The 9733-nt window shown below is 40.1% G+C and overlaps 1 protein-coding gene across 1 annotated transcript in view; it reads right to left on the bottom strand.

Annotated features, from left to right (window-relative positions):
- Positions 1-569: 569 nt before the first annotated feature.
- LOC104266773 (dynein heavy chain 5, axonemal-like) overlaps positions 570-9733 on the bottom strand; it is a gene marked incomplete at its 3' end in the record, with an annotated part of 15279 nt that continues 6115 nt past the window's right edge. Inside the window, exons 11-28 of the mRNA XM_018817288.2 lie at positions 7923-8026; positions 7639-7781; positions 7164-7349; positions 6686-6901; positions 6136-6263; positions 5623-5791; positions 5018-5222; positions 4525-4734; positions 4057-4254; positions 3715-3840; positions 3357-3533; positions 2861-3036; positions 2626-2701; positions 2297-2409; positions 1914-2123; positions 1509-1713; positions 1039-1157; positions 570-706 (exon numbers count right to left, since the gene is read on the bottom strand). Coding sequence (XP_018672833.1) covers positions 570-706; positions 1039-1157; positions 1509-1713; positions 1914-2123; positions 2297-2409; positions 2626-2701; positions 2861-3036; positions 3357-3533; positions 3715-3840; positions 4057-4254; positions 4525-4734; positions 5018-5222; positions 5623-5791; positions 6136-6263; positions 6686-6901; positions 7164-7349; positions 7639-7781; positions 7923-8026 — 2898 coding nt within the window. The remainder of the gene's footprint in view (positions 707-1038; positions 1158-1508; positions 1714-1913; positions 2124-2296; positions 2410-2625; positions 2702-2860; positions 3037-3356; positions 3534-3714; positions 3841-4056; positions 4255-4524; positions 4735-5017; positions 5223-5622; positions 5792-6135; positions 6264-6685; positions 6902-7163; positions 7350-7638; positions 7782-7922; positions 8027-9733) is intronic.

Here is a 9733-nt window from a genome sequence, read left to right as displayed (position 1 = left end):
CTATTTAACCCCAACCCACCAGGGTGGTATTTGAACCCCAACCCACCAGGGTGGTGTTTGTACCCCCAACCCACCAGGGTGTTATTTGAACCCCCAACCCACCAGGGTGTTATTTGAACCCCCAACCCACCAGGGTGGTGTTTGAACCCCCTACCCACCAGGGTGGTATTTGAACCCCCAACCCACCAGGGTGGTATTTGAACCCCAACCCACCAGGGTGGTATTTGAACCCCTCACCCACCAGGGTGGTATTTGAACCCCAACCCACCAGGGTGGTATTTGAACCCCAACCCACCAGGGTGGTATTTGAACCCCAACCCACCAGGGTGGTATTTGAACCCCCAACCCACCAGGGTGGTATTTGAACCCCAACCCACCAGGGTGGTATTTGAACCCCAACCCACCAGGGTGGTATTTGAACCCCTCACCCACCAAGGTGGTATTTGAACCCCAACCCACCAGGGTGGTATTTGAACCCCTCACCCACCAAGGTGGTATTTGAACCCCAACCCACCAGGGTGGTATTTGAACCCCAACCCACCAGGGTGGTATTTGAACCCCTCACCCACCTGTCACAGCGAGTCCAAACAGTTCTTCACCGCCCGAATAAGTTTGATACTTTCTCCACAATTCATCGAATCTTGTTTGGAATATTTGGAGTCGATCGCTCGCTTCACGAGGTGGGATCCCTTGCATGTTCGGCCCTCTGGGGGGGAGGGGGGGGATTTTTGGTAATATTTAATATATGGAGGTTTTAGCTTATTTATAATAAAAAATAAATATTTTTCAAATATAAATGACATTTATTGTTGGGGGGTTAATATATGTGAAACATACATTGGTGTTGGGAGTATTCATTGTTTCAACTTTAGTTTTAACTTTTAAGATGCAACTTATATAAAAATAGTTAAAAATTAGTCAAGATATTATAACATAGGTAAGTATAAAAAAGTAAGCAAACTTATTAAAGGATCATCCATTCAACATTAGTATTTAACTTATGAATAACAGACCAGCCCCACATAATAATCCACATACTTGTCTTCATAATCTTTATAAAACTCGTTGGTATCGACATGAAACTTCTCCACACCCGACAATAAGTCGGTTTTAAAACCAGGTTGGACAACAAGAAGCGTAGATTGGGTCGTCACAACCTTGGGGGGGGGAGGGGTAAATATTATGGAGTTGTTGTTATTATGTTTATCAGGAACTTATCTTATGGAATAAATTAATCTACATTTTTGTTTATTATCTCATTATTTTTATTCCAGAAGTTCTTAGAAGGTACAAAACGTTCTGTAACCCCAAATAGGATAGACGTTTATCATTTTATTCAGTATAATTTAGACAACCCATTAGTGACCACTGGGTTGGAGCAAATGCCGTTAAGTGTCTTGCTAAGGATACATACGTCCACAATGGTAGCAGCAACGAGCCTTGAACCCATTATCCCTAGGTTAGAGGCAGACGCCCTCATACAACAACATCATCCACCGCAAACTTACGGATCCAAGCAAGTTCTTCCATTGGTAAGCCAACCCATCAACTTTCTCGGCATTTCCATCATTATAAACAAGTTCCAACTTATTAAGCAACGCGTAACTTTCCTCAACCGGCCCGATGGTCATATCTATCTTCGATTGCGCTTCACGGATCTCTCGTAATGCGGCCATCGCCCCACGCACGTCGTCGAGGTCGTTGATGCCTCGTCTGTAAATATCATAGACATCATATATATCCACATAGACATCTTATATATCAACAAAGTAACGGTAAAACAACAGTCATTATTACACGCTTTGGGACAAACAGAAATAAAAGCTCAATACAAATCTAAACAACTTACAAACTAGCCATGCAGAAGAGGTATAAAACATCTTATATTCACAAATATTGAAACTTCCACTCACCCCATCCTCTTGCTGAGCGAATCAATGAATGTGAAAATATTGTCCATTTCCGAGCCCGCTTTATCGTTAAGTGCGTTCCCGAAAGCTCGTTTCCACGCTTTACATTCTTGCTGCAACGCTAGTTTCAACCCTTCAGCTTCGAACAGGACGGAGCCAACTTGGTAACTTGACGGGAGATCTTCCACTTTCGATTCCAATCGGTGGTAATACCTGGGGTGGGGGGGTAAATTGTAACATAACTTTTTACAATCCCCAATATTTAATTACAACCTGCTGCTGGGTAATGCCAACCAACCACAAACAAATATCTTTACATTTAATGTCTTTAAAAAAAAACATTGTTAACCCGCCACCCACCTTATCCGCCCCCCAACCACACCCACCTTATCTGCGCCTCATACTCGGAGTACACGGGAGTCGATCCCACAAACTCCTCAATCTTCTGCTGCGGATCCTCCAGCCATATCTCACTAAACCCGCTGAAGTTCCCGAGAAGCTGGAATAACATAAGTTTAACTTCTGTGTTGGTGGATTCAACCCTGTGGTCACTAACGGGTTGTACAAATTATCAGCCATTTGAAACAAACAACAACAAAGCTACATACGTGGTAACGCGTAAGCTGACATGAGGTGTATGAAACAGAACACCCGTGTTATAACGACTGTCGTTTACAAACAATACACACCGGGTTCAAACCCCCCCACCACTCACCGATTCACAATCACTCTTCAACGAACTGACGACGGAATGCAAAGCAACGACAACTTTCAAAACATCTTTGTGTTCGCTGTAAATAAACAGAAAGTTATTGTTTGAAAGATTAAATGCTATCATAACACTAAGCATACATTTTCTTTTATGGGTGGAACTTATTTTATGGTGGACCTTATTTTATGGGTCACTGCACCAACTTACCCCACCCCACCATAGCACCCCCCACACCCACCTTATCTGCTTGTGCAATGGTTTTGGTTGTTTGATCTGTGTTTTAATATCCTCCCCCATTTTCCTCATGGCTTCCGCTTCCATTTGTTGTTGAACGTAATGAAGATCCGCTTGTTTCCATAACTCAACATTGGTCGTCGCGTTTAAGATTTGTTCGATGGCTTTGTTTAATATTCCCTGTGTATAATATGGGTGGGTGAGGTGTTTTACCAACACGCCAATGTTGTTCATGGATTAAAAATATTCCCAATGATCAGAATATGCAAATGTTTACAGAAATAAACAAATGAAATTTATTTCGTCTCTTTGGTCACGATAACGAAGAACAAGAAAGTTGACGAAAGCGAAAAGACGAGTAGTAACGGTAAAACAACAGTTGTTAAAACACGCTTATTGGTAAAAAAGTAAGGAATAATGTTTTCAATAAAAGGCGCAACGTTACACCCTTACAGACGTTGCAGTTATTATTAAACAACAATCAAACCCAAACCCCGTACCTGTATTTCGTCGAGGCTCGGTTTCATCACAATCTGCGGCAACGATAGAATGATTTGCGATTTAAACAACGGTGGTTTCTTGGTAACATCGGACCCCGTAAGTTGAGAGGTTTGGTATTTGTTTGATTGTTGCAACCGACGCTTGATCGAGTCCAACGACAAGCGAGTGCATTTCACCTGAAGGGGGGTTAAGGGGATTGCTGATTAAAACAATCAAGAAAAGGAGAACAAACTGAAGTAAAGTCCAACCAATCGTTTACTATACATGTGATATTTTGCCTAAAATGGCATCATCTCAACATAATGTCACATATTTCGTAGCACTGTTGAACATATATAGTAATACACCCCCACCCACCAGTGCGTCGGTGTTCCTCTGGCAAACATGGCCCATCAATGAATAATACCACACGGGGAAGTTCTCGGACTTTGCTTGCGCTTCAAGTTGTGCGAGTTCGGCTTCGGTGTATTCAAGTTTCAACATCTGTGGGTGTTAATCATGTTATATAGGAAGTACAATGGTGTAACTGTTGCGGACAGGCGTATGAATATTTCGTTTGTTTTCTAAAACAGCTGTTTTAGCACTTATTTGCTAAGTGTTTCCTGCTGTTGTGTCATTCACCCTGATAAAAAACAGCCTGTATATGACATTGAAACGTGGGTATGCAAATAAACTAAACACCCCGTCCCGTCTTCCCACCTCAATAACATCGAACACCGCCTTCTCCACCGCAGCGCTCCCCGCCACCAAACTAGCACTCGATGTCGCTATAACTGCATCCGTAAGTTGAAGAAACCCTTCGCAAGTGACGGCATCTTCACTAGGCATGTCACACAGCGCTGTCATGCCCATCTCGTCCAATTCCTTGTTGATACGACATTCCTTGATGTCTTCGATCTAACAACAAATATTGGTTCTATCTTCGATCACAATCGCAATCAAATCGATGAAAACAATGAAGAGAAGGAAATTAGCAGCAAAACTACAGTTGTTAAAACAAGCTACAGGTCTATTTTAAGATTTTCCAGCAAATCCAAATAAAATCAAAACATTGGATTAAAAACCACATTTTTATGCAACAGGCCAAACAATGTTGTTCATTATGCCTGGTAGCAGAAGTAACAGAATGATCACAATATTTTAATAAACCAATGTGAGCATATTCACCCGTTTAATTATAAGTTTGAGTTCATCCATAGAAACATAAACATCTTTAATAAACTTGTCGATGTTCATCGAGTTCCAGTTGAGTTGGGTCAGCCCTATCTGAATCTTCCCCTCCACTCTTGATACAAATGGTTTGAGCAGCGGGCTCAATAAAGGGGAGATCCCCTCCGTCATGTCTTCGAATGTTCGGATCATCACAGTTAAGTTGTTCTGTGGGAATAATGGGTCAATATAAAATAAACTAGAATTTATACAAAGTTACATACATGGTAACTTGTAAGCTGGCACGAGGTTTATGAAACAAAACACCCGTGTTTTAACGACTGTTGTTGCCTTGCCATGCGAGGATAAACAAGTTACATACATGGTAACTTGTAAGCTGGCACGAGGTGTATGAAACAGAACACCGGTGTTTTAACGACTGTCATTGCTCCGACATGCAAGGATAAATAAGTTACACACAAACGCAGCATTCGCAATCTCCCCTCCTCACCCTGTGCCCATTAATCTCATTTTCTTTGAGGCAAAGCCTGAACGCAGGATCGGGAATCTCGAGCCCGATCTTTGTGAAATATTTCGTCTCGGACATCAATTCCCAGATGGAAGGGTCAAAGTTGACGAATAGTTTGCGTGTTTCGGGGTGACGTAGAAGAATGGAAGCCGATAACCCTGTCTTTACAACATCCACTGCTTTGCACCTGGGGGTGGAAGATATAACTTATTGTTGAGTAAGTTTACACGGCTGTTCTGTCTACTCACCTCGTACCATTTATATAAATTATTTATAGTAGAATGTTGTTATGCTTCATATTGTAAAACTAATTTAAAAGCAACTCAAACCAAGTTAAAGAATGGATAAAACTTTATTCTTATACTGCGTGGATGACAGTATTATGGGGTTGCAACCTGTATTCTATTCTTTAGAGGCAGATGTTCTAACTATATAGCCGGAGCACGGATAATAAGAATATATTCTGTTCTATGGGGGTAAGGACCTTGAAAAAAAACTGAAATTTAGGTCAGATTTGGCGCATTACCCCAACACCCGAAAAACATGTTATATTTCTCCAGAAACAGCAATAAACAATAACCACCCACCATGCTCTGTGGTAAAGGATCTCATACTCAAGCAACACGGCTGCCAACTTATTGAAACTCCTCACAATCTTCTTCCCTTCAGGAGTTTTCAAAACTTCTTCTTTTTCTTGGAAGAAATCCATCGGGAGAGATATCTTGCGATAAAGTTGACGAGCCCATGCTATTTTGCCTGTGGGGGTTTAGGGGTCGTTGGTGGGGTTTTAGTTGGTACCACGTACCAGTAAGTTATAAACCAGGGCGAATTTGTGGTTGATATAACATAAGTTTCCCTTCCATTATAATAACAATGGTCATAATTAAATAATGTATTAAAAAGACGAGTGTTGATTGTAAAACAACAGTCGGTCTAACAAGCAATTGATAAAATAAATTAAATTTGGTTAAAAACCGTGGCTGTTAAACCTTATAAGAAGCAACTTACAGTGGGTTGCAAGTATTTAAAATGTAATTGTTGGGAAAGTACTCGTAAGTCTTTTACACCCCACTCTACCAGCACTTAGTAATAAACCCCACCTGATATAGGGGGCATATTTCTTGCAATTGGAGGGTCTTGTTTAAACTTCTGGTAGGCTTTCTTTACAATATCAAGGTCCTTGGAATATTTACCGAGTAGAAACGAATATTTCTCCGTGATATCCAAGCTGTAAATAATTGATATATTAAAGGTATGAGTTGCATGTTCTGAAAAATCGATGCTGCTACCATTGTGGGCGTATGTGTCCTTGGGCAAGACACTTAACGGCAATTGCTCCAACCCAGTGGTTACTAATGGGTTGTCTAAATTATCAGCCATACATAAAAAAAAGAAAAAATCCCCAAAAAATAATTACCCACAAAGTAACATACATGGTAACTCGTAAGCTGGCACGAGGTGTTAAACCCGTTTTATAACAACTGTCGTTTTCCGGCCACGCGAGGATAAAGTAAGTTACATTCATTCATTCAAAATATAAACAAATAAAAACAGCAAATTATAAAAAGTCTGACATTAGAGATAAATTGCTTTGCTCTCAATAAATTTCAATTCATCCGATGTTAAAATAAACCAAACAAAATCACTCACGCTGATCCACTGATGGCTTCAAACTTTGATAAAAGTTGCAACAAATATTCGGTGCTGAGCGATTTCTCAAACCACGAGTCCATGTACGTTTGCATCGACAACTGCAGTGCGTCAACTTGTGTTCGAAACTCAAGGTAATCGCCCTCGAACTCTGCTTTCCTGTGATCCAACACGTCGTATTTTTTCTTCTCAGCGTTTGCGACCATGTTCTGGTACCTGAGGTGGTGGAATCAATAACCAACCATAAAGTTTTAATTTATCACAAAATATATTTTCAAATATACATTAAATTAAAACAAAATAATCCAAAGTTCGTTTAAATGTTTCACAGAAGTGGTTTATTTGGACAAAATATTTAAATAAACCGAATCTAATCAAGTAAGGTTTGCATTCAGTGTAAAATATTCAACCAACTTCCTTTGCTACCCTCGCATATCTATCCAACACTATATTTACCCAACCCCCGCATCCAACATACTTGATATAAAGCGCGTCGATCCCGTCCATCCGAATATCTTTAAGCGCCGCAAATTGTTTCATAGTTGACACCATCTCCCATACTTTGCGCAAGCGTGTACAAAAAGTATCAAACTTCCCAAATATATAGTTCTCGCTGAACTCGAATTGTCGCTCCTTGGGATTCTCCTTCAACTTTGCCTTGGTCCTGGGATGTAGTTGGTTGTAATATTATCACATACGATGGGGCATGGGGCCCTACTGTGGAGCAATTACTTAAAAACACAAGCGTCAAAATGGTGGCAGCATCGAGCCTTGAACTTCTAACCTTTGGGTTAGATGCTAGCTAAGCAATTTACAACAGCGTCATACAGACCAAGAATTTAAAGTATTTAATGCATTTCACTTATTATTACACTTGTATATTTTTCAAGCCTTGTAGCAACAACATATTGTAGTTGCACAACATACACCTATATTGAAGTGTGCAGCCTCACCTGTGAAAAGCTCGTTGATATTCTTCGTTAAGTTTGCGACAATTCTCGATCCTTTCCAACAACAAGCCTCGTTCTATATCCCACACTCTCTCCTTGCCCCCCATTATATAATGCTTACATGTCGTGATCATTTGGTTGGTTACCTGGGGAGGGGATTAATTTAGGTGGGGGGGGGAAGTAACAACAATATAACAAAAAATAAGATTTTTTAAATTAAAAAAAAAAATCTTGACAAAGTTTAAAATATTTTCCATTGTAAAATAGATTATGACATCACAATGTACCTTGACGAACAATGACGTCATGCGTTCGGAGGTGTTGTAGAATTGTGAGATGCTGTGAATCATTCGGATGCTGTTCATTAAACCAGGAAGAACTTCAATCATACCTGATGATAGTGGGGTGAAGATCACGGGGTAGTGTTTGTTTGGGTTATTTGTGAATATATAATGTTATAATAATATTAATAAAATAAATTGGTCTCTTTGGTCGCGATAATGAAGATCAGAAAAGTTTACAAAAGCAAAAAGAAGAGACGAGAAGTAACGGTAAAACAATCGCCATTATACCACGATAAAACAAAAATACAAAACTTATGGTTGAAAGACATATTCTACCAGCATAGCCTACCCTGTGGTGTACACTTGGACAGAGGGCCAAAGAATTTATCGAGTGTATAAAGATACTTGACGTTGTCCTTAGCCTCGTTAGCGGCGTCAGTGATCCTTGAATCCAGTGTCTTCCACACACGGAGCGTTCGTGATTTCGCAACATGCAGGATTCCTATCACTGTCCGCACCTGCCAATCAAAGTCAGCTGTCAATCAAACACAACTATAGAAATATGCATGATTGATTACTTAGGAATCACCAAACCATACCCATTGTAAACATAAGACAACCATAAACAACTTACTCGTTGCGTTTTAATTTCATCAAGCAACGAACTAAACTTTGTCATCCGTTGTTTCCAATGATCCAGCTCGGCAGCGGGGCCGATATCGTCCGCCTCTTTTCGCATCTGTTCGCTCTCCGCGAGGACCTGGGTGTGGGTTGAGGGGAAAATTTGAGATGTATTTGACTCAGTGGCGCAACCAGCGCGTTCAAAAGGGGGCTGTCATATTTACGTCTAGTCCACGTTTATCTCTGACGCGATAAAACACTCCCTTTATTGGTTGTGCACACGAATATATATCCTATTTTACGCGGTAAATTAAAACTAACACTACATTATTAAAAAGACGTATCTAAATTAATATAAACAGAGGAAACATTGTTGCAGATTTACGCATGTTAATGTAACGATTATTTACGTCAGAATACCTTTGATAAACCATTACGATTGTTCCATCACAAACGAGATTGTTGGTAAACAATCGTGTTTTATTTGCTCCCATACGATCTGTAGTTTTTGTATGATTTCTGTTTCTGATGATTAGTTTAAATCAGTGCTTCCCAAACTATGGTATGCACCTTATTAAGTTCACACCAAACGATCGCAAATGATCTTTTAGTGATTGTCGTGAGCATTATTTTAATCCACATAAATTACGTAGAGCGTGACATTCCATGCTATATTCCCTACACCGGTGTTCCTAACTTTTTAAACCTAGGCGTTGTTTTACGCGTGTACAGAATATTTTTGCAAGCCTATCTTTACTTATGCGCATGAAAAGGCAAATATTCAACCTGTTTTCAAGCACCTGCAGGCTAAATAATCAAGGGGACAATCGCTAATATGACGCAAATAATCAACGTGTGAACTGCTATTATGACGTAATCAATTCCCAGGTCAAACAATCGCTATTATGACGCGATGAATCCACGTGTGAATCCCTACTGTTTCGTAATAATTATGCTGCTTGGCTGAGGAAAACATCGTAAATATACAGCAGTGCTACTTCTGGAACATATTTAGGTTGTTTATTACCGCGCCTGTTGCCCTGTTAAATAGGCAAATTACTTTTATTTTCAACTTTGAGAAAGGCAGTGCCAAGTTCATGCCTGCGGAAAAAATAGGTGTGCGTGCGGTTTTTAATTTCACTATTTAAAATGAGTTGTTCACGAGCCTTTAATAGTTTAGTATGTAGGTGGTT

The sequence above is a fragment of the Ciona intestinalis genome, unplaced genomic scaffold (genome assembly GCF_000224145.3).
Source record: "Ciona intestinalis unplaced genomic scaffold, KH HT001234.1, whole genome shotgun sequence".
NCBI classification, from domain to species: Eukaryota; Metazoa; Chordata; class Ascidiacea; order Phlebobranchia; family Cionidae; genus Ciona; species Ciona intestinalis.
The sequence above is the reverse complement of the archived record's forward strand: the minus strand, read 5'-3'. Positions and strand labels throughout refer to the sequence as shown.